Genomic DNA, 24,894 nt, shown 5'->3' with positions numbered 1-24,894 from the left:
ATTATTATGGTTTGAGGGAACACACAAGGACCCAAATGCTCATAAAGTCCCGTCTTTGGTCAATTCCAAAGGTCAGATCTTTAATGAAAGGCAAAAGCAAATAAATGCGCTTTCATGGAGGCATTCAAGTTATTAATAAAAAGGAAATTAAGTGAATGCAAGAAATTGCTGGATAGAAGTAGAAACAAGACAACCTGGCAACACATAGAGGGGAATGGGAGTATTTATATTGAATAGACTAATGAAGTGATTGGATGCTAGTGGAAAAACTGCAATCTCAGTCACATGGGCCCAGAGACCATTTGGCAACCACCTGGAAATCTCTAGTTGCTAGGGAAAAAATATGAACTTACCATCTGATTGGCGAATGGTTGCTGGGTGTTACTAGGTAAAACTGGTCATAGAGGTAAACACTTCCCTGTGATCATTTTAGTTGCTACCAGAAGACCTTCAAAGTAAAAGTTGTGTCTCACCTTTTCAGCCAACATGTTTCAAATGGCCCAACTTTACTTGAAGGCGGATGGTCTCTGTTTCCAGTTTGTGTCACATTTTTCACATTTTCACTAATACTCTGCGAGAACTTGGCGAGTGTTTGAAGACAAGTCATTGTCTTCCATGCAAACTATGTGCAAGTGCAGAAATCTGCTAGCAACTACTTTGAGCCAGACAACGACTGGAGGAGGCTGTCTGCTTATTTCAGCCTTGAGTACCACTGTTGTCCCTCTCTTGGTCTTGATGTTATCTGGGTCTTTAGAATTCTTAGCAGGAACTGGGACAGATTAACTCTGTGAACCACATGATTCTACATTAATCAGCAAGAGTCAACCTTTGTATCTGACATGTGGGGCAAAGTTCTCATCAGTGATTATTTTAAAAATTCTTCATGTCATAATCAAGAAAATAAAAAATAAAAAATCTTATAATCATAACCAGACCACAAGTGCCAATACATCAGGGTCTTCAAAAACATAGCAGTACTTGGGACCAACCTTCAGTCCTTTGCCATCCTGCCATCCTTGTACCAGACAATGAAAGGGTCCGGGAAAGCGCTAACACTACACTTCAGCTTTGCTGTGCTGCCTTCAACAAGGACCACATCTCTGAGGTCTTGCAGGATCTTAGGAGGGCCTTTCTCTTGCCACTCTTTATGTGACCTAGATGAGAAATATAGGCATTTATAACAAGTAATAAGTTATAAGTTCAGTGAGTCTAAAAGGTTTGAGGACATAGGTACAATCTCTTGAAGGTGTTTCTGGTGCAATGTAGACTTTATGAGACAAGTCAGTCCATCCAGTGAATATGTTGTTGCACTGTCGGTTCTTAAGGGGTAAAAAAATCCAGCAAACAAGCATCTTAAACATTTCTTATGCCTCAAAACCTCCTTGATTGTCAGTGACACCAACAAGAATTAAAGATTCTCTTACCTGTGTCCACGATATAATGCCTAATAATAATATTAATAATAATTAAGTATTGCACCCGGGAGGGGGTGAAGTCTCAGCTTTGGACATCTGCAGCGGAAAGAGATAGTAAACATATATTTAACAATTTCCAAACTAGTCTGACTGGAAATTTCTCTTGCACCATTTCTTTACAGCTTATTCCCTCTCTTCTTACCTTGGAGATCCTGTCAAAGATACACACAGCTTCAGATCCACTACAGAGTCAGCAAACCTAAGAAATCTGATGCTTTATAAGCAGTAAGTATTGTGTCATACAGTCATTCATTCTCCTTTGGTTACTACTGATGAGATTGATTGAAGATGCGCAACATATGTTCCAAAGATATTTTCCCATCTTCATATAGAAATCAAATACTCGTGAGAATCACTGAAGCAGTTCATAGTTTAGTTATAGTAGAGGGAGTATTCTGGAATATGGATCTCCCCAGCATGAAAATAAGCACATAGTTGTTGGTCTTCAGGGTGATGCAGATGGAGTGGTGTAAGGTTGGACTTACCACACTCAGTAATTCTTTATGGATCAGCCGTGATGTGTATACCATTTTCAGCATGGTCTTACATGCAGTTTTCAGCCAAGAAGATGGCAAGTTTTCCCTTATATTTGTCACATTTCCTTTATTGTTCTTAATCTTAACAACTGTCATGCCGTTTCCATGCCAGATTCAAATGTTTCACAGATAAAAAGCAGAAGCCGTAACAAATACAGTCACTCAATAAATAAACAATTTGCAAAAGACACACGCACACAAAGCGGCCACAGTCATATTATCAAAATAAAGAAATAGTCATTCTTTTTGACAAACTACAATCTCTGTGAGTCTAATATCTGTCACGAGGCACTGCAACACATTCCACAAAATTTTAAATACAAAATGTAGAGCGCTCTTGTGTCGTCTGCTTACAAACAGCTGTCATTTCATTTAAAAGATGAACAAATAAAGTTATTATAAATTGCACAGACATTTAGGATTTAATGCAACGTTGCATTTCATGCAGGACTTGCATGTTTTCATTCAGGTTTGAAACAATTTCCTTAGTGATTATACTCTGCATAGGAAAAGGAGCCAAAGAAGACAAGAGCTGCAGAAGGGCAGTATTTATCTAGCAATAGCATTAGACAATAAAGCAATAGTGAAATAATTTCATAGGATTACCAACTACTTGTCAGTTAATACACAGTAAAACAACTCATGATTTTATGTATGAAGCAGCTTTTAAACACCCGAAAAACTGAATCTGTCCACAAATGGATCTAAACTCTCATAAGTGTTACACTTTGAGTTAAGTGAGCAAATCTGTGCTTGATATCAGTACGTATGAAAGCAACAGCATCAAAAATCAAATGTGCTGGTCTGAAAACTTAGTTTACCCCCAAAGGGGAAAGCATATATTATAAAAAAGCAAATTAGCCTTTGATGTGCCATAAAATGATAGAATCTGTGTTCAGTTTAGTGCTAGAGCCAATGAGAACAGATTCCAAACAAATGTTTGGTGTTTTATTATATTTTTTCTCTGAAAATAAAACAGTTACAGAGCCTGGTTTTCATAATTTACTGTGTATATTATATTTAAAACATATATTTAGATCTGCATATTTATGGATATCCATACTTAAATATATCTTTTATAGACAACTTTTTCTGGCATGCCCCACTTGAGAAAGTTTACATTTCAGTTATTTCAACTTCAATGAAATAAATGAGTGAGTAGAGTAGATGCACAGTTGTATCTGCAAACTCTTTCATTTTTTTTCATAAATAATATTGATTCAACTTAGTTTCACTCCATATTTTATAAAGCCACCTGCAGTGGCTCTAAGCCCCATAATTGGGGCCTGCCCCACATCTTGAGAACCACTAGATTTTGTGATCCGATGTTTATTATGGTCTTCAGGGGCTCATATGATGAATTTATGCTATTAGTGCTTATGGTGTCTTGTATGCTTGTATAGCATGGAAACATATAATTGAGGCTATACATAATTTAGGTTCAGCTTAATGCTAATTATAACGATTTTATGTCTTTTTATATATTAAAAAAAGGTTTTGCCAGTTAAGCCTACATTCTTTAAAAACAATGAAGCAAACTGCTTTCTCAAAGCAGTAGCTGTTGGTAATTAAAAACACTAAAATAAGGACTAATACACTCAGTAACGTCTATTATTTAATTTTTATTTTTTGCTGATTAATGCTCTTCAAGGGCACTTTGGGGGACCGTGATACCCCGGTGAGTTCCTAAAATGCTTCAGTTTCCCTTTCATCCCCTGAATTTTTTCAGATGTGATTAAGTGTTTTTGATGTTAGTAAAACTTCATTACACATGTCGAAAGTTGTTTTGTAAAACTCAGATATGAGTATCTCTTTGTGGCTTAGGTATCTCGCTGCGGTTTGAGTAAAAGAGTTTACTTTAAGCCAATGACAGCTTATCTGTGGTGAAGAAACGAATGCCTATTTGCCCTGCAAAACCGTCCACATTATCACTGGGAGGAAAACAGTTTTATATGGAAGCTCAAAGATGACAACGGGATAAGAAATTTAAAAAGTAAATTCTGCTTTTGAGAATGAGATCATCATTACCGTGCTGTCTAAGAACACAAGGAAAGGGGAAAAATGCAGACAAGTGTCCTATTCTAATAGCCCTTGTAGAGAAGCCACCAGAGTTTCCTCTTAACTCAGTACATATTTTTAAAAACAAACAAACAAAAACTTTCTGGAACTGCTACAGTCTTTAAAATCACTGAAGTGCCAACAGCACCATCATACCACTACAATTCCCTAAACTCGTTTGTGGGTTTGGAGAGTGACTTTTGTTTAAATCAAGGACACAGAATTAGACATAATTCAGTGCATTTACAACCCTCTCTCCTTACCTTGGCTTTCATTAATGCTGTTTTGTCAAAGCTGCAGACATCGCTGGGTTACACACAAGGCATTGTTCAGCATCTGTGCCCTGATACTCTGGACTGTGGCCTTTATGAGACAGGACTGACACTCCGAACTCATTTTTTGACATCCAGGGTAAATGTTATGTATATTTTACCCATCACCCATCCATTTTCTTAACTACTTATTTTGGCCTGTGGGAAGAAACATCTGCAGGGATACCCAGAGAAACCCCAAACAGGCTCAGGCAGAACACACAAAGTCCACATAGAATGATGGCAGATTCAGACTCAGAACCTTGTTGCTGTGAAGCAACCATGCTAACCACAGCTCCACCTTGCCAGTCATTTTTCTTACTCCTAAACTAAACTTAACCAGAAAATTCAGCCATACCTCTTTTTTAGTGCTTATCCAACGTGGGTTTGTGGCACACACTCTCACATCTACTACTGTAACACACTTAAAATAGCCAAGTCAACCCATGCAGGAACATGGCGAAGATGGGAATTCCACAGAGAAAGTCAAAGACAAGGAAGTTTGAATGTTCTTGGTGTGAGGGGACAGTGCTACCCACTCCACCACCACACCCAAAACAAATCAGCAAATGAAAAAAACAACAAAAAAAACCCAAAACGTGTAGTAAACACAAAAGTTTCAATCTGACGTGAACCTGGGTCTCCTACCACTGCTACACCTCCATCCTAATATCTAATATCTCTGAAACACAACTGCTACCTCTCTGTGGCCAATACCATCCCTGCCTCTGTGCAACAGAGAGAAGATTCTGGCAGCATCTGACAAAAAACAGCATTATCTGATGCCATGGGATGATAATGCATTAAAAATTCTGGTCAGGAAACATTAGAATGTCAACTATAGACTACTATTTTAGATGTGCTCCAGTGACAAAGGTGTCAGTTGTTTCAATATGTACTTTTAATTGTGTAGATTATCCCTTATTTTAAAGTTGTGCTAAGAGCTTTTTGCTGAGGAATTAAATGAGGTTTTCTACTAAATTATGGCCGGTGACCACACTGTATTTGTTTTTCCTCTCTTTACAATGTTCAGCCAACAGTAAGAAAGGAATTAATTCAAAAATGTTTGCAAAGTTACAAACCTTGAGGTACTAGCTTGAAAAGAACAGCCTGCCCTGTATGAACAAGGTTCACGGTATACAAAATGCAGTCAGGCTCTTTCAGAGAGTTCCTTAATGCATTAGATTCTCTTTTAGAACCAGATTAGAAATAGAAATTATGTTTCTGTAGATCACAGCCATTGCTGGTTTTGTGGGTTTTTCTTCTTCTGATCAAGTTCAAGTCAGACCTGGAGGGACCACCTCACTGTAGCCTCAAGTTTTATCTCGCTTGGATGTTTGCCCCCCATTCCCACCACAAAGTCCTGCCACAATGGTGTGGGAGTTCTCTTCACTAGGTGACAGGTGCAGTGGGTGATACTGGCACATTCGGTGTGGCAGGGCTAGTGGGGGTTTGTGGCGAGCTCTGGTAAGACCGCAGGAGAACTTTGTGCTTGGTTGCCACCTCCGCTCGCCTGCGCTGCTGGTCAGCCAAGAATTCCTTGAGACGGGTGGTTGTAAAGGTAAGAGTTTGCCTACGAAGGCGCATCAAGTAGGCATCTTGAAGCCAGGAGTTGCTGAAGCAGTCCTTGATGGATGGACGGGCCCTGTTGAGCATGACAAGGAGCCAAATATTACAAATTGGCAATACTTTCAAAGTACGGCAAAAATGAGAAGAATCCATTATTCAGCTTACCATGGGTAGCTACAGAGGATCTTTTTAAGAAACAGAGAGGCACTTTGGGACACATTCTGGTAAAGTTTAGAGAGGTCAAACTTTGCTGCCTGGATTCTGGCTTCAGTCTCCTGAGGATCATTATCCATGAAAGCCGACCTGCCGCTCAACCTGAAAAATCAGGAGGAAGATTTCATACTACCAAAAGAAATATATAATAGAATAATACCTAAAAAGTCTTGAAATTAAAAATACAAATGTAGCAGACCATTCTTAATCATAAGCCTGATCTTTTATAAAGAACACAAATATATTTCTATTTAAAGAGAACTCAGAGGGTGGAAGCTGTGAAAGCAATACTCACATGATGAAAGTAAGCACGCCTACACTCCAGATGTCAGCTGGTGGGCCCACAACATCCCCTTTCAACATCTCTGGAGCTGCAAGAAAAAGGACAAATTCACGGCCTTTATTATCTGTGTGTACAAAGAGCTTTCATTTATCACTTTGACTTAGATTTTTGTTTGTGTGTGTTATAATTTCTTTTCTGATAAATGGCCACAGTTAAGATTACATAACGTACACAAAGGTTTTTTATCTATTTAAAATGCTTAAGAAAACTATAATATATCTATTATAGTTATAATATATCCAAAAGACAAAGTCCATATTTAAATGCACAGTTGTTATTCTTTAACCGCGTTGGTTTAAAACCATCAGTTATTCAGTACATATATATTGAGTAGTATAATCAAAGGCTCTCTTATAAATGAAAAACAATTCCAAGGACCCTCTCGTAGTTCCAACATAAAACAACTTGTATGGTCAGTTTCACTTGACAGTGTCAACTGACTCAAATATTTCACACTGCTTTCAAGCTAGCTAGTTGGCTAAAACTGTAAGTTAGCTAATGCTGCTGTAGGGGCAGCTCGTTAAACACTGAGAAAATGAATTATCTCATGACAATTTGATTATCTGTTGGCCCAAAGATAACATGGGTGGAAAGGCCACACTTGTATAGCCACTACCTTTACTGAAGTTCATTATAGCAAAAAAAAAGTGGGTCAAATGACTGATTTATAACCATTTATGTACATCCTGCTATCGGTACATACAAAATATTTTCTCTGTATGAAGTTAGCTTACATTTAGCAAACATTGGCTTACATGCTCATTAAACTTAAAAAGAACAGCATTCATTTTGTAATATGCTGAAGGTTTTCAGATGAAAATAAATTCAATATTTGCTCCCTATCAGCTCTGTTTTAGTCTTCATCCACTTATAAGTAAAATATCTGTCGTTTAAACTCTTGATTGCTCTGCTGTGTCGAGCAATTAGACAGAAACTGTCATGATTGGTGGTTCTCCGCTCTATTTAATTTCAATTCCATTTTCATTATATAGCGTCAAATCACAGCAGCAGCTGCTTCAAGGCACTCTCATGGTTTTGAGCCTTTTAAGTTGAACTCAAATTAAGGAATTTATTATCATAAGATTTTCTATAGTTATTATCGTCATCATTGTATTATTTCCATTGCACTGTTAAAAAACAAAAATCCTTACATATGTACTCCAGTGTTCCAACAGGAGGACTGAATTGCTTCAGGAACAGAGGGTTGTATGTCTGAGCACTGCCAAAGTCAATGATCTTGATGACATTCATATAGGTGACAATAATATTGTCCGGCTTGATGTCCAGGTGGAGGATGCGTCGAGCGTGGAGGTAGTCCAAACCTTGGAGGATCTGCACGACGTAGGTTACCACATCGTCCTCCGAGTAACGGAATCTAAGAGACACGATTAAACAGCTTCTTAAGCACTCCAAGTAGAACAGTTTAGGGCACTCGTTTATGGATAGTGCTAAAAATGGCCTATCTAATCATACCTATCAATAAGGCTGTAGAGCAGCTCCTTCCCACTGCAGTACTCAGAGATAAGCACCAGGTAGCGTGGCGTGACATAGGCTTCGTGTAGAGCCATGATCCTTTCGTGATGAAGCGACTTGAGAATGTCATATTCCTGCAGCACTGCCTGCTTGTTGTCTGCCTCATATGGAACAATCTTAGCCATGAAAAGGTTGCCTGTGGCGTTCTCCCGACATTCACGGATCACACCAAACCGACCTCTGCATGAGAAAGCAATGATATAAACTTCCAATGGAAAAGCACAGAAAATTCTCTATGTCAATTATAAATAGCTACTAATTCAGACCGTAAATGTTTTACAAAACTTATCACCTTGCTTTCTCATCCATGAATGTATACGGTTTCTGTGGAACTCCCTGACGCAGAGATCCCTCTCCAGGCTTCCCCAGTGGGGTCCTACGTCCTGATGGCGTGATCCGTCCTGATGGAGTGATCCGGCCAGATGGGGTAGTGTGAGTGTCCCCTCCTTGCAACACTGGTGTCAAGCTCTGCACCACCACCACAGGTGGGGAGATGGTTGCGGGAGTGACTGAAGGGGTGGTAGTTGTTGGGGTGGAAGTAGTTTGGGAAGGTGGAGTAGCACGAGCAGTGGCAGCTGGCACATACATTGGCACAGATGAAATAGGTTTCCCTATTATAGGTGCAGGTGGTGGAACAGGGGATGGAGGTTTGTTGGTCAACTGGAGGACAGTATGTACTGGACTCTGAGGTTTGGGTGGAACAACAGGCGGGGGTGTCAGCTTTGTCTGGGGTTTGCTCACACTGATGCTAATAGAGCTCTTGGCTTTGGCTGGTGTGGCTTGGGCAGTTGTTGTGGTCTTAACAGGAGCCGACTCTGCCGGGGCAGTACTAACAGCAGGACTGATGGTTACTGGAGAGGCAGATTTAACCAAAGGTGGAGCAGGAGCTGATGTTGATGGAGGGGCAAGTTGAGCATTCGTCACTGTTGTGGATTTACTGGGAGCTAGTTTCATGGGAGGCACTTTCATGGATGACATCATTACAGCAGGGGGAGGAGGAGAAATTGCAGGAACAGTCTTCACCACTACTGTGGCACTGGATTTAGCTGGTTCTATGAAAAACAAGAAAAGGCAAGAAGCTACTTGATTTTATGCATTAATGCAACAAATACAACACAGAGGTTTGTTTTACCTCAACTGGAGTCGAATAATTTGTCATATATATTATTCCATCAAAAACAAAATTATACACATAAAAATATAACCTTCTATAATGAGCTGAGCACAACAACAACAACAACAACAACGATAGATACAAATGTAAATCTTTCAGTTTTGAAAGTTCTTTAATTATTTCATTGATAAGGGTATGTAAAACAATTGAAGGTTTTCTGTAAATACCTGAGGCATCCATGCTCAAGACCTTTGAGAGGTTGCTGTAGGGGCCCTGGCCAGCTTTGTTGACACATGCCACCCTGAATCTGAAGGAGCCCCCTGCTGCTAAGTCAGTCACATTGTAATAACAGTCTGCTATCCCAGTGGCCACAATCAGCCAGTTGTTCTCACCTGAGGACAGATGTGGAAGGAATATTAAGATCACTTGCTTAAAGTAGCAGTATGAAATTAAATACTCCCTTTGACTGAGGGTTTTTGTCTTTATTTAATTTAATTTTAAAAGACATGCTCAAGAGTTAAACACAAGTACACCTAAAACACATTAGTGTGTCTCCTTATGATACTTGATCAAGTGTTCTTAGCTTAAAGCCTATATCAGAATCAGAAAGACTTTATCCCCAAGGGCCAATTAGATATGCCCTAATATGCCCTAATGAATACATGGCAACCAAATAGAGATATACAGTGTCTGGGATTCTAGTTGCAATTCCTCTTTGTCACTCGCCATGTCTCATGAAATATATATGCAATACATGTGTTTTTCTGTGCTTGTTTGAGACCCAAGTTTGTTCAGTGTAGCCCTTTCAAAACCTTAGTTTTAGGTTTTGAAAGGGTTACTTAGGACATCGTCTTGATGCATTCTCAATCATGCATCTCATCATTGAAAGAGGCCTGTGGACACTCTTTCAATGATGAGGATGTAACATCCTGGACAGGGAGGAACGCTGGTTTGAGCGCGGAGTCAAGGAGGCCATTTCTGTGAAAAGGGAAAGACCATCTCTAATCGAGGAGGGGGCCTAAGGGTACATCTTTCACCATCTTACAATACTGTGATTGCAGCCATTCCCCAACTCTCTGTGAATGGTACTCATGGCCACTGATCAGTGGTCTTTGATCAATGGTCATGAGAATTTGCATAATTATGATGAAGGTGACCTCCCAGCCCATTGTTCCTTCAGTGGGCTGGTTTCACCTATTATGCAAATGTACTGTTTATAAGAAACCTGCAGTCAGCTGAGACTGAAGAAGTCAGTTGGATGAGTAACGAAACGTTTCTCCCACTGAAAACGCTACATCTAGATGAACAGAATCAACTTTTGGAGAGTTACTTAGGATAGGTCTAATAAATCTAACAATGGATGTACAGCAGTGTTAATCTAGATTACAGAATTATTGCAAACACAGACCCTCTGCTCGCCTCTCCAGAGAGTATGTGCAGGGAGCCATTGTGTCTGAAGGCCTCCACAGAACCAGTGCAGTGTTGTTGTACTTCTGAGGAATCTCTGGGGTCCCAGGACGGTTGGGCAGGCCTGTAAAACAAATATATTAGTATTACTAGTAATACTGTTGGGATAAAGTAAATGTACTTCTTCAAAGACTCAAACAATGTCTCATTTCTTACGTGCAAGAGATATTGTGCAAGAGCTTGATACTGAGGCCAGCGGGTTCGTAGCCACACATTCATAAACCCCTGCGTCCTTTTTGGTGGTCTGCATTATCATCAGCAGCTGCCTCCCATCAGGACAAGCAATCATATTCATCCTGGCATCAATCTCTAGGGGCTTCTTGTCTGAGAAAGAACACATGCACAGGGAGGGAATTTTGAAGGTGAATATTTATTTCCTTTTTCTTACCTACCCTTTTCTTACTTGCCCTGTGTCAGGTTGTAAATTTGAGCCCATTTATGCTGCTTAAGGATACCACTCCAAAGAACATGATACTGGCATAACAACTCATTCAAGAATAATCTCAGCTGTTTTACCTACAGCAACATTTATGTTCACTGTATGTAGCATTTGTAATTACATCATATTTGCATCAATATGCAACATAATGTGTCTCTGCACTCATGGATGTTAGAGGAATTATGCAAATTACTGCAAAATGCAAACAGAATGATTCTATTCACATGCACATGTATTACCCTCACTAAGACACTACTGTTTATTCCCATTAAAGATCCTCACCTTTCATCCAGGTAATGTGTGGGTGGGGACTTCCAGCTGGCAAACAGCTGAGTGTCACTGGATCTCCCTCCAGCAGCACATGATCTCTCAGTTTGATATGGAATACTGGAGGGAAATCTGGAAGTTGAAGACATTACAATAATTAATCGCATAAATACTGTACGATGAAAGGTAAAACTAACAGTTATGATTATGAAGTAATTTTTTTAAAAATCTGAAATTGAGCATATCTGAGGCCTCAGCAAATACATTTCTGTACATCCTATTGGCAAATGTCATGTATAAAACCCTATTTACATCATAATGTTAATTTAAAATATAACGTGTCTCAAGATAACTATTAACTATATGACTAATATAGCATGTCTGTGGCTGTTGTAGCCTTTGCAAGATGCTTTACAACCCACTGCCACCTTGTTATTTTAATGCTGTTTTTGGCTTCTTTGTTGCAAGTGATGGTTGCATTTTTTTGTAATGGGGTCTTGCTGCTGCTTTTTGTGCCTGAGGCTTCCCAGTCTGACTGAAATACACATTTTGCTAAGTAACTATATTTTAGTGAGAAAAAATATATTTCTTAGTCACAAGCATTTTGACCAAGCAGATGGAAACTGTCACATTCTAAAATACCACTATTGCACGGTGACAATAATGTCACAGATCCACTCTCTGCTGGTGATGTTTGGTTTTATTTCTGGTCTGGTAAAGAAAGTGAAGTGTCTGCTGGCTGTAGCTTCATATTTAAGGGCTACATATAAGTAAGTGGTCTTCCTATTAAAATAAAAAGGAGGCCCATACTAAATGTCATCATTGCCTTACCCAAATACTTTATGCACACTCTTATATAACTTACCAGAAGCCAGTTTAGAGTATTGACGTGAACGTAAGGAACTACTATCTCGAGAGATTGCTGTTGGTATGTCAGGCTGTGACACTGTCTTATCTCGCCTCCCTCTAGTCAGGCCCCATCGATCCCAGCGGGATCTGCGCTCAGCCTCCAAGCCTGCTACAAGAAAAGAAATAGGAAAGAAAAGCTTCATAAATTACATCACTCTTAAAAAAGTACAACAGATAGTCCTCTGGTAAAATATTGATTCAAAATGGAAAGGTAACTGGACATACCCTTTGCTGTGTCTGATTTTAGGCTGGACATAGACTCTAGAGACTCGGTTGAGGCACCATTAGTGGCCTGAGATACTAGCTGGTTCTGAGGAACTTTCGTTGCACGGCTCTCTGATGTTGAACGACGAAGCATGGAAAGAATGGGTGTCCTCTTGGGTTCCTTGTCTTCTGATGCTCTTCTCTCCTCTGAGTAGCTGCGGATTCTTGTAGAGATCCCAGCAACTGTTGATTCAATTTTCCTGCGCATTGCCAACACTGGAGATTCATTTGGTTTCTTAATCTCTTTTTCATCATTTTCCACCAATCTATCAGTTCCCCCATCCATTCTTGACATCTCTACTTCTTTCTTCTCCTGAGACCCTCTTCGGCCCAGAGTCCAAGAAAGCCTACGTCTCGAGGCAACAGAATCATCTTCCTTCATCATTTCCTCTTTGCGCTCTGTTGATGGAGTCCTCTTCAAGCGCATTGAGAGCCTTCTCATAAAGCCTTGGTCCTTTTGAGCTTCACGAAGATCCTGGACTGACTTTGACTTCTCCTCAAGTCTTCTTGGTTTTAATTCTAAAGGTGCACCCGTTGGCCCAGGTCTGTATATCTCTTCACTTTTCTCTGTAGAATCTGCAGCAGCTTGTAATCCATCATCTTGCTTTGAGCGTGACAGAAACTTCAGACTTCTGGTGAGAGAAGATTCACGTTTTTTAAAGCGTGCCTCAAAGACCTCTTCAGAGGTGATATCCTGTAGGTCTGCTCCTGCTGAAAGCCCTTCTTGGGCTGAAGAATATGTAACAGTCTTGGGTGGAGTGGGTTCTTTTGTTATCATCTCTGGTGATGCTACTCTGGAATATACAGCAGGGTGCTCAGTGGTTGAAACGGTGGCTGGCTTTGGTGGACCAGGTATTTCAGAGCTGGCAGGGGAAGATATACCCGTTGATACTGGGGATGATGAAATCGTTGGAGTAACAACAGGTGTAGAAGGGCCTAGCGGTGGCTCACTGAGTGGCTGAAGTGTGGGGACCATCATAGTCTGCATTATACTGGCATATGCTGAAGTCCTTCCATCTGGCAGAACAACTCGAGCAGGAAGCGAGGGTGTCGCATACGTTGAAACAACTTTTCCTGGGGAAGTGGAATATTCTTGTGTTGGTCTCAGCATAAATGAGCTTGTGGTTATTGTCACCTCAGGGGATTTCTCAGGGATAGTTACTTTCTCTTCTATATGTTCTATAACATCTTTTACGTTTTCCTTAGTGTTTGATTCAGTGACAGTATCAACTCTTTCCTCTTCTTCTTTCATTAACTCTTCCTTTTCTTCATGCTTCTTTTCTCCCTCTTCTTCCTCTTCCATTTTCTCTTCTAATGCAGGACTTTGGACCATAGAAGGAGGTGTAGGAATTCTCTGACCTACAGACTCTGATTCCATCATTGGTTCTTCTGAAATACTCATGTCCTTCTCTGAGAATCCACTGGTGCTTGATCTCTCATCAAAATTGCTATCTGTGGTCAGCCCTTCCATCTTTTCACTTATAGTCTCATCTGGCTTTATTTCTTTTTCCATAAACGATTCCTCACTCTCAGTTTTGGTTGGACTTTCCTGCAAAACCGACTCTGGTGTTGGCGGTTTTGGTGAAGGCTCCCTGGGAGTCACTGGGCGGGAGTCTAGCTTGGTTTGCTCTGTTAGAGATGACATAGATATAGCTTCTTTGAGCCTTCTCTCTTCTATCTGTGCCAAGGGAATCTCCAGAGGCGCTCCTGAACGGCGGTGCAAAGGTATGGGTTCTGAATCCCCCTGACTGAAAGAAGTGCTTTTGCGCAAAACTTTTGGTTTAGGAACTTCATCCCTTGGGAAATCACTGGATGCAGCTCTTGTTAGTGGAGGTGGGCCCAAACGGACTGTACGAGAATACCGATCTGAGGACACTGCACGTTTTTCATCTCCCATTCCTAATGTTTCCAACAGAGGTCCTCTCAGTCCACTCATCTTGTTGTCCACAGAGCCACCACGAAGCAGTCGTTGCCTCATCAGCTCCAGTTTGAGAGCATAGTCTTCTTGGCTCATCTTGGCAGTTCCTGGGCTGGTGCTCCTTTTTGGTAGTTCCATAGAGACAGCTTTCTTCAGAACTCTTCTGCCATCATCTTGACTTCCTTCTCCAGGTGCTTCTTCTGGTGTAATCCGAAGCATCAATGCACTATCAGCTGAGCCACCACGCCTTAGCTCTCCTCTTCGTCGTCCACCTTCTGGTTTGTCTGACTCCATGCTTGAACCCCGTCTCAGTGGTTTTCTAGACAGCTCTGATTTTTGGGGCAATTCAGCAGGTGATTCTTCCTCATCTGAAGAACCCTTTTCATTGGGTTGTGATGATCTTTTCCTCAGGCGGCCTTTGCCTCCCACTTCAAGTCCTTCTTTATCCATTTCTTTAGGATCACACTCCATTGCCTCCTGGCCTTGAACAGAAGACCCAGACCAGGTACTTGCTCCGTTCTGCTTCCCTGCCTCCTGCTCATCAGTCTGAATGTCATTCAGTGACATCCTTGATCCAGAGAAGTCCATGTTAAGTGGCATTGGAATAAAAGGTAGTTCATCTATGTCCTCATCAGAATCAGAGGAAGATGATGGTGGTGGCGAACCCTCTTTAAGGTGCCTGGGAATTGCGATGGAAACATGGCTGGAGGAATCATTTAGCAATTCGGGTATGGACCTCATGACCATTTTTGATTTATAGCTGATCAGAGAACGCTAAAAAAAGGAAAATGTGACAAAATAAATACCACAATGTGACCTTGGAACATGCAGTAATAAAGAATTACAACCCATCTCACCTGCCACCTCCTGCGAGATACAAATTTCTTTAAGGCCTCTGTACTTATGGCCTTCCCCTTACTAAGGGTCTGTACAATAAATGGACATGAAATTTAAAACAAATAAATGAGAAATGGGACTTTACTAAGAATTGCCAAATGGATATCACTTATTCATACCTTGAACCAGGGGTGTCTGAGACATTCCTGCGTGTCTGGTCGTCTAAAATGATAAAACAAATATGAAAACTGAAAATAAATAAATCTGCAATAGGCTATGTGATAAATAAGTATCAGACAAAATTCTGGAAATGCTGAAACAAAAATCTTTGATTTTAATTTTATTAAATTCAAGCTCAGTACAGTGAATAAAAATAATATGTAATGACAAATCTTTATACTTCTGATCATTAACTCAGTGTTGTTGACTTGGATATGACTGTTTTCATAAATTATTATATTTGATGTATGACATTCGATGATACATAATAACTGATGACAGTTATCCATCAAGTCAGGATTTTACTGTGGTTGACACATAACTGTTTGCAAGTATTGAAACTTGGACTAAAAGAGATACAGCGGTGTTACTCACAGTCTGTCAGCCACCAGCAGCTTTATGATGAAACCTTTAGCTTCTCGGCAAAGATCGGCAAACATGCCCTCCTCAAAAGCCACGTTATAGTTTCTGATGTTCAGTACAGAGCTGCGATCATTCTCGCCAGCAAATGGAGATACACCGGTGAGACTGACAAGAGAAATAATAGCATTTAATAATAACAAACTTAATAAGAAACTTAGATGTAGTCCTGACCAACACACTGAAAAAGGTTTTTAGCATTATGGAAAATTGAAACTAATGAAAAATGTGCTTACCACAGATATGCTATTACTCCAACAGGCCTAGAAAAGTAAAGAAAAAATACAGTGTTTAAGATCAGGACATTAACAAATATTTGTAAGTACTGTATTCTAAAGCTTTTCTACTGTGATAGTCAGATTAGGGAAAACAGCGGAATGACCAAAATTACTGGAACCACCATGATCTTATTGGCTTTGAAACTGCTTTGGGACCAGGTGTACAACTACTCACATACAGCTGCTGTCTTAAAAGCAAAAGAAAACAGAAATAAGAAAGAATCAGTCTGCCCTCTATCTGCTATTAGTTTTCAATTGAATGCAGTCAAGCTGGAAATTAAATGCAATGTGTTTGTGCTAACTTGACAAACAACTGTGATAAATCCTCCAAAACTGCTAAACTGTTGCAGTCAACATAGACAGAAAGTCCCAGGAGGAAATTCAATTCAGAGTTCTCCCAGAACCTCATAAATGTGAAACAAAAATGTAAAAATTCCTTCACAAATAGTGATTTAGTTGTTGCAGGATGGCAACAAAATGACGTAGGGAATTGGCAACTTTGTTTTCTTTTTTAAATTTACTGTTTTAAATAAAATATAGGGTTCAAAAGCAAGGCAGAGTTGGGGTCTTATTTAGAAAATAAAACCAGAATAGAACCAGCTGGCAACCTGTTGAGCGTAGTCCGCTGTTGCAAGAAGATGCGTCACAGACAAGTTGCACTCATCAGTACAGACAGTCTCAGATCAACTGAAATGTGTTGACAATGTGTCTATTTTTTTTTTTTTAACTAGATAGCTGCTATTTGCAAACCTTTGGCCATCTGTTAGAGAGGGATATCAGTTAGCCTGAGTCGGACTGTGATTGCTTGGAGACAGGTTGCTACCCACCAGGACAGATATAAGTGGTTGACCAGAGACTGAGGGCGTTGCACGTTCAGCCTCTGGGCGACCAGTTGGTCACTGCAACTAATTGCAACTGGGTTTCAACAAAAAATAAATACATAACAAATCAGTGCAATCATTGGGCTACCTCTGATTTTCACTAATCGCATGGAAGGTTCTGTCCTATTTTTAGTGTAGTGTGACTGAGTCATACCATATATCTGTTGCTTTTGACACGGGGCTCTGATTGACAATTTCTGGTGCAACAAATTCTGGGGTGCCATATTTGCAGTACTGAGCTTCATCAGGTGTGATCTCCACCGCGTTGCCAAAATCACAGAGTCGGATTTGATCACCATGGGGGTCCGCCATGAGGATGTTTTCAGGCTGATGAGAGAATTAGGAAATAATATCTAACCCACTGTCTGCTATGAAAGTGCAACTGATCATTTAAAAATAACCTTCTGACACACAAGATGATGGAAGTATAGATTGAGTACTCTTATTTATCTACCTTGATGTCCAGGTGTATGATGTTCGAATGATGAAGGTAGTCCAATCCTTCAAGAAGTTGTCTAATACATGAACGAACCTGATGGTCCAAAAAACAAAAACAAAAAAAACCAGAAGAATTTTTTGATCAGATAATAAGAAAATATAGATAAAAGTAGTATTTACTTAGTGAAAAATTGGGATCCTTACATCAGACTCCATTACTGTCGATTTTCTTGTAAATCTGTCAAGCAGCTCCTCGTGGCATCTTTAACGATCAGTTAAGGCATTTCTTTTTGTTAAATTAAATGCACTTTGTAACAAATTATTTATTATGTTATAACCAGTGTTGGGCAAGTTACTTTGAAAAAGTGATTAATTATAGTTACTAGGTACTTCTTCAAAAAAGTAACTGAGTTAGTAACTGAGTTACAAGATTCTAAAAGTAATTAATTACCTAAAAAGTAACTATAGTGTTACTTAAAAAAATGTTTAACCCTCTGGGGTCCAGGGTATAATTGGCCATTTTTAACTACTTTTGATGTTTCCTCCACATTTCACCTTTAAAAACTATTTACTTTGCCTTGTTTGGTATCATTCTTTTCAGCACAACCTCACGTGTCTGAATTTACAGTCATGTTTTCATTTTGACATACTGTATTAACACAACTGATCTAGAATCAGACAAAAAACATAAAATCAGAGTAGAAAAAAGTTCTGTTTTTTACTGTAACAACCACAAACATGTTTATTGAATCATATTTCATAACTTTAAATGCAAATATAAATTGTCAATTTTAAAATGCACAAGTTTTGCAAACAACAAAGTTATTTGCAGCCATTTACCTTTTACCCTTTTTTCTTTATAACCATTTCAAACTATTTACAGAACAATCAGCTGTTCTGCATTCAATAAGATGTCACACAAATTATTTGTGCCACTCCAAATATTTTTGTCCACTATAAAGGAAACATCACAGCCTGATACCTGCAGGTCTGACAGCAGCAGGTGTATCACTCCTGTTTCTACCTGGAGACAAAACTATCCACAACACTCTACACTAACTACACAAGACAACACATTAACTACACACTCCAAACACGCTAAACGTCACAAATCTCTCACATCTCAAAACTCGCTCTCTCTGTTTTTCCCCTGTGTTTTTGTTTGTTTGTTTGTTTTTGCTCATAAGCAGAGAGCGCTTGCTGCGCTGTCCTTAGACAGCAAACGTGACGAAACTATTGAAGAAAAAACGCCGCGTATATATTGTTTATCATGACTCTGGTTTTACGTGGCCTATCAACACAATTTAAAAACTGGTATATATCACCTTGTTGCTTTGTCATCTTAAAGCGGTCATGTGATTGGCTTACCATGACTATTATACTCTTCCTCAGTCAAACAGCAGCACTCATGCGATTGTTGTGCGAGAAAGTGATTGCCGCCCACGGGAGCGCGCGCAGCTGCTTAAAGCAGTAGGGCCCAAATTACTTACAGCTACTTCCGTGCAACTGATATAAGATGCGGTAAGCTGAAGGCAGCTTCAACCGTCTGTTTGTTGAAAAATAGTAACGCGACCGCTCCGCATTTTCTTGTTAGTAATGGTAACGGAGTTGTAACGATAGGAATAGTAATTAGTTAGATTACTCGTTACTGAAAAAAGTAACGCCGTTACCAGTTATTCCTATCACTGGTTATAACGCATTCAATATTAAAATATTCTTTTAACATAAACCTGGTATATTATACTAAGGCTAACTGAGTACTCAGCATCAGAAGGTTTGTTTTCTGACTGCTTTTAAATGTGGATACATTTCAGTGATGATGACAACAGCATTCTTCTTCTCAAAGGCATCATGAAAGTAAAGCACTCTCTCGTGGTCCAGCTTGGAAAGCAGCTTCATCTCTCTCAGAGCGGATGTCTTCTTCTTGGCCCGCGTGGAAATAAACTTTGCAGCGTGCTCCATCTTGTCTGCCTTCTGGGTCGCACGTTTCACATAGGAAAAAGCACCTCTGGAGAAACAGTTCATCAGTTTCATAATTTCTTATTAGTTGAAAAAAGACTGTCAAATAACAGTGCACGTCAGCTGTGGGATCTTTTCTTAAAACCGATTTACCTTCCAATTTCCTTGTGGATGTCATAGTAATCAGTCAGTCGGCGCATTTTCCTTAGAATAGTTTCCTCATCGTCGATGGGATCTTCTTTACTTTTAGCTACAGCAAAGATAAAAGATTAAATGAGTTCCATCAATTTGTTCATTCAAGAGCCTTTGACACCTCAGACAGACAGACTGGCTTCTTACCTTCATGAACGGTGAGTTCAGCTTTACAGGATACAGATCCGGCTAAGTTCCTTGCTGTGCAGGTGTAAACCCCAGAGTCTTCCGGACGAGCATTTAGAACCACCAGGGAGCATTCATTATCATCGTACACAAACGTGTAATGACTGCTCTCTGACAGCAGGATATCATTCTGAAAGCAAATATGCTACGTTTTACAGCGGGTCGTCTTGCGTTTGCTAAAAACTCCCTAAAAACTCTTATGGTTATTTCCCATTTCACTAATTTAGTTAACAGCACAGAGAAACCAGTAAAGAATAACTAGTCATGCAGGGCCATTGTATTAAACACTATAATGGATGGAAACCTTGAACCACAAGATGTCAGGGATGGGTTTGCCCTCCACAACCACAGCAAAGCGAGGGGTATCCCCAGCACAAACATCCAAATCTTCCATAATGGTCTCAAATGTTGGTGGAGCTGTAATGACAGTACAAAGTTCAATTAATTTTGAGGCAATTATTTGCAGTTATTTTGTACTTAGTCTCCAAATATGTCCATCACTAGAATTCTGAAAGCAGATGTCAGAGATGATCTGACTGAGAAACTGAGGGACTACTCATGCTGATACAGCAGAGATCTGGACTCACAGTAGGTCCACCCTAAAGTACACTTCATCCTCCTTTTTGACACTAGTTCAGATCATTATCATGTTGTAGACCTGATGAATCAACACCAGTGAATAAACCCATTATAAACATAAACTCCTAAGGGAACATGTTAACTGAAGTCATAGGTCTTGCAATCTATTTTCCTTAATTCTAAACAATCCGACTTCTTTTTGAAACAGTCGCCCCCTGCTGGCCATTAGAGAGACTGCATTTCAACAAAAGCTTTGCTTTTAAACCCAGAGACTATGTTCATAATTTATATGCACACAGTCTACCTGAAATCTATACCTGCCATCTCCACAATGAATTTGCAGCTGTCACTGCCATACTTATTGGAGGCCACAAACTCCATCTCTCCAATGTCAGCGCTCTTCACTTTCAGCAGCTTCAGCGTGTGCTGGTCGTCATCTGGCATTGTCATCTCATATAGGCCTGGCTTGTTGGCCAGGACCACTCCTCTCCTGGGAACAAAAGCATTTTCAGTCAGGTCAGATACTTATAGGAAGGAGGGCAGCAGAGTGTCACTGAGTCAGGACATAATAATAGACTTTCTTAACTGCTCTGGAATCCTGGATAATCACTGGGAATAAAGCAGCTGCCTCTTTGCATACTGTCATACTGTATTTATGCTTCCCAGTAACAGTACATGTATCCTGTTATGTACTAAGTCAGAAAGGGGACAAACGGCACTAGATTCTCTCATGCGACAGGAATATGTTTGAATTTTTTTTCTTTAGTGAAATTAAAGTAAAACTCATTCATTTCCTTGAGTTTCTCTTTTTCTAAAAACAACAAAATGAAGTGTATTGACAGAAACTAACCTTTTCCAGATGACTGAAGCATTAACATGATTGAGAGTCATTGAGATAGTGACCGACTGGTTTTCCATCACATATACAGTTTCTGGCTTATCGATAATCACTGGAGCCTCCTGCACATAAGGACCTGAAGACATAAACCACAGAGGTAATATTTAACAGATTTGTTCTGGATGGATGGATGAATGGATGGATGGATGGATGATCTATAAAGTCAAACCTACCTCTGTCCAGGAGCTGCACTGGGTCAGTAGCTGGTGAGGGCTTGCTGAAAGCCTTGGAGGTGATGGTGAGTACCCTGAAAGCATAGCGCACACCTTTGGAGAGTGTTGTGATGGTGTAAGTTGTCTCCTTCAGGCCTGAAGCTATAATGATCCACTGGATGGAGCCTAAGGCTTGCTGTTGGATGGCGTACATCAAAGAGCTGGGATCTGGAAGAAAAAAAAAGGCTTTTGATTCAAAATGCTTTGGGTCAATGATTCCTTTTTATATCACGCAGTATATGAAGTAAGTACATAAAGTACAACATGTAAAAACTGGAGCACCTCACAGTGTGTCAGTATGTTATTTTTAGCATTTATTCTTGATGTTTTTTCATAATGAAATCTGCTGCTTGTTTCAGTGTCCCAGCTGTAAAACCAGAGATGAGTAAGTCTTACCCAGAAATGAAAGAACACATCACACTCACAGCCTGGCCATTTGTCAAACACTTTGTTTTCTTTCATTCGGACACATTTGGGACTACAATTTACAAAATGAATATTGTGAAAACTTAAACTTAAATAATAAAATAAATAAATCAGTAAAATCATTAAGTAAAAAATAGCTTAGCTTAATAGCTTATCCAACATAACCTTTTCCCTTCTCCTATTTTATTTTTATGTTTTATGATTTTGTAAACTGCCTGTTTTTATGCTTGCTTTGTTCTGCTGTGTACAGTGTCCTTGAGTGTTCTGAAAGGCACTTTTAAATAAAATGTATTATTATTATTATTATTATTATTATTAAGACAGAAAAGTAGCAAATGAGACCATAAACACATCATGTAAATCTTATACTGAGGTCATAAAACAGAGAAACTGAGAAATGGGATAATTTGCTCATAGTCTTTTAGACCAGCAGCCCCCAACCTTTTTTGCACCACGGAACATTTATGTCCGACAATATTTTCATGGACCGGCCTTTAAGGTGTCGCGGATAAATACAACAAAATAAAACCAGTACCGGTACCAAATAAAAAAAAGATTTATTCATAACACAAGGAAAAAGACCGAGGGAAACCCAGTTAATGATAAAAACAATTGCAAAAAAATAACACTAAAAACCATAAATTTCACAACCGAGCCTCAACTCTCGCAGCCCGGTACCAAACGACTCACGGACCAGTACCGGTCCGTGGCCCGGGGGTTGGGGACCACTGTTTTAGACAACCCAGTGTTTTTTTGGAACCAGAACTGTTGCCCTCTGCTGGACATTAGAAAGAATGCACTGGCTTTACTTTTTAGACCTAGAAGCAAGGTCCATCTTTTACATTCAGTCTATGATCAAATGGCCCTCAGCTCAGATCTGTTCCATGTTGAAAGCGATAGATTACAATCTGTCAGACTTTCATGGAAAGATGAGATAGACACAAATATTTTAAAATGCATGTCTGAAAGAGACCTTAGAGAATAAGATAAGATAAGATAAGATAACCTTTATTAGTCCCACACGTGGGAAATTTGTTTTGTCACAGCAGGAAGTGGACAGTGCAAAAGTTATGAGGCAAAAATTAGAATACAATAAGAATAAATACAGTACACAACTGTACAGAATAGAATAAAATAAAATACTATATACAGTAGAATAAAATAAAATAAAATAAATATACAATAAGATAAAAATAGAATACAAATACAAATACTATATACAACTGAGTAAAAATACAACGATGACAGAAAGAATGTTCTGCATTAAATGTGTAAAACAATAAATAACTTAAGAATAAGGAATATATTGTTTTGTCTCTTGAATATAGCACATGTGACAATGTTTTTGCTTACCAATGGAAGGGTCCAGCCTCCTTGGTTTCTTCCAGCTCAAGGTGATGGTTTTGCCAGTAATGGATTCTATGACTGGAGTCCCATCAGGTGGGTCAGGGAGGATGTCTGAAAATGACAATGGATTTAGGCAGCTGTATTTTTCTCTGGTGTGGTGCGGCATGGGGCAGCATCAATCTATAAGGTGTACTTGAGTACGGTTGTGTAATCAAAACATGTTTCTTTCTCCAGAGCGTTCAATTCAGTTCAATTTTATTTATATAGCATCAAATCAGAATGAGAGTTTCCTCAAAGCACTTGAGGAAGAAGAAAAAAAAATTACCTGTAACATAGAGATGAGCATAGCAGGTGGCCTTCCCAACTTTGTTAGAGATGACACTCTTGTAGACACCACCGTGGGCATGGCACACAGAGCGGATGACCAGGCTGTGAACATCACGAACTGCAACAGGAGAAAGCGGCTTGGCTTACTCGGTTTTACACGACACAGACAAGGAAGACTGAGGCAGTGTGGATTCATTCAGGGGTGTAAGTGCTCAGTGTAGCAGCTATAGAATAACGACACTCTCTGTATTTAATTAAACCCTGATCTCACAATGAAATTCTGTGTACTTTTGCTCCACGCAACAAGAAAGAGGACAGCACCCTCGTTTTTGAAAATTGGTCTTTGTAGATTAAAGGTAGTTGAAATGATTTGCTGCTGAAGCACAGAAGTAACTGTCGCAATGATCCTGGCAATGAAGAAGCAAACAGGGCAAAAAGAGAATGATAAAATCACTTCCTCAATAAAGAAGTCTTTGGTTCTGATTATTACTGCTAGATCAGTAATGGTTATTGTACCTGCTTAATACAAGCAGTTATTTTTTAAATGAAGTAATAAAAAAAATATTTGTTTGCGTTTGCTGAAAAGAAAATCATACATAAAGGAATTTCCATACAAAGGATGGAAATAAATATCAGATGAATATAAATCCATTCTGCAAAACTTACACTGTGTCATCTTTCTGTCCTCTGTGCTTTCAATCCTCTTTCCATTGTGGAACCAGGCGATAGTTGGATACGGCAAACCAGCCACTTTGCATTTGAGCACAGCCTCTTTTCCCTCAATCACATCCAGGTCATAAAGGGGTTTGATGAAGTCAGGCATGGTGAAACGCTCCACCTCATTCTCTGGGACCTCTGGCTCTTCAGGTATGGAGGGCATTTTCTCCAATTTAGCCCTGAAGTGATGAGAAGAAGAATTGGATAGGTAACAATGAACACCACTGGGAGCTCAAGCGGAATTTCAAAAAGCACACGTGATCCAGAGAAAATCAAACACTCTTACATCTGTGAGGAGATGGCTGGACGTGGCTCCTGTATGTAAAGTTCAGCAGAGCTCTCTGCCTCGCCGTGACTGTTATGGGCTCTGACAGTGTAAAAACCCTCATCATCGCTGGTCACGTGAGAAATGACGAGAGAATGGCGGCCACCCTCCTGAAGAATACGAATGTCCTCACTTTCTGTAAGTAAATGATCTAAAGGAAAAAGGAAAACATATCCATATGGTTTTATATTGGAGGAGCATAAGTAAGATAAGCTAGAAGTTTACCCAGTAAAACTT

General features: G+C 39.7%; 2 protein-coding genes across 2 annotated transcripts in view; both read right to left on the bottom strand.

Moving 5' to 3' along the window:
- Positions 1–563: 563 nt before the first annotated feature.
- On the bottom strand, positions 564–2,005 carry LOC309690441 (SPEG neighbor protein-like; the record flags this gene model as incomplete). Its single annotated transcript, XM_082507473.1, is given in 6 exon segments — positions 564–777; positions 779–801; positions 933–995; positions 998–1,154; positions 1,480–1,511; positions 1,961–2,005. Coding segments are annotated over 6 exon segments (534 nt in total).
- Positions 2,006–2,064: 59 nt separating this feature from the next.
- The window catches only part of spegb (striated muscle enriched protein kinase b), a 39,390-nt gene continuing 16,560 nt past the window's right edge, over positions 2,065–24,894 (bottom strand). Inside the window, exons 12-41 of the mRNA XM_082509011.1 lie at positions 24,619–24,808; positions 24,282–24,511; positions 23,614–23,733; positions 23,295–23,399; positions 21,477–21,683; positions 21,256–21,379; positions 20,723–20,895; positions 20,131–20,243; positions 19,788–19,956; positions 19,602–19,698; positions 19,297–19,497; positions 17,694–17,751; positions 17,506–17,583; positions 17,206–17,378; positions 16,129–16,155; positions 15,848–16,000; positions 15,433–15,475; positions 15,274–15,342; positions 12,460–15,190; positions 12,191–12,343; positions 11,341–11,457; positions 10,776–10,943; positions 10,561–10,683; positions 9,380–9,544; positions 8,331–9,090; positions 7,979–8,218; positions 7,657–7,880; positions 6,458–6,533; positions 6,115–6,264; positions 2,065–6,025 (exon numbers count right to left, since the gene is read on the bottom strand). Coding sequence (XP_082365137.1) covers positions 5,773–6,025; positions 6,115–6,264; positions 6,458–6,533; positions 7,657–7,880; positions 7,979–8,218; positions 8,331–9,090; positions 9,380–9,544; positions 10,561–10,683; positions 10,776–10,943; positions 11,341–11,457; positions 12,191–12,343; positions 12,460–15,190; positions 15,274–15,342; positions 15,433–15,475; positions 15,848–16,000; positions 16,129–16,155; positions 17,206–17,378; positions 17,506–17,583; positions 17,694–17,751; positions 19,297–19,497; positions 19,602–19,698; positions 19,788–19,956; positions 20,131–20,243; positions 20,723–20,895; positions 21,256–21,379; positions 21,477–21,683; positions 23,295–23,399; positions 23,614–23,733; positions 24,282–24,511; positions 24,619–24,808 — 7,490 coding nt within the window. The 3' untranslated portion in view covers positions 2,065–5,772. The remainder of the gene's footprint in view (positions 6,026–6,114; positions 6,265–6,457; positions 6,534–7,656; positions 7,881–7,978; positions 8,219–8,330; positions 9,091–9,379; positions 9,545–10,560; positions 10,684–10,775; positions 10,944–11,340; positions 11,458–12,190; positions 12,344–12,459; positions 15,191–15,273; positions 15,343–15,432; positions 15,476–15,847; positions 16,001–16,128; positions 16,156–17,205; positions 17,379–17,505; positions 17,584–17,693; positions 17,752–19,296; positions 19,498–19,601; positions 19,699–19,787; positions 19,957–20,130; positions 20,244–20,722; positions 20,896–21,255; positions 21,380–21,476; positions 21,684–23,294; positions 23,400–23,613; positions 23,734–24,281; positions 24,512–24,618; positions 24,809–24,894) is intronic.

Source organism: Aulonocara stuartgranti, assembly GCF_965226115.1.
Source record: "Aulonocara stuartgranti genome assembly, chromosome: 16".
Lineage (NCBI taxonomy): Eukaryota > Metazoa > Chordata > Actinopteri > Cichliformes > Cichlidae > Aulonocara > Aulonocara stuartgranti.
The sequence above is the reverse complement of the archived record's forward strand: the minus strand, read 5'-3'. Positions and strand labels throughout refer to the sequence as shown.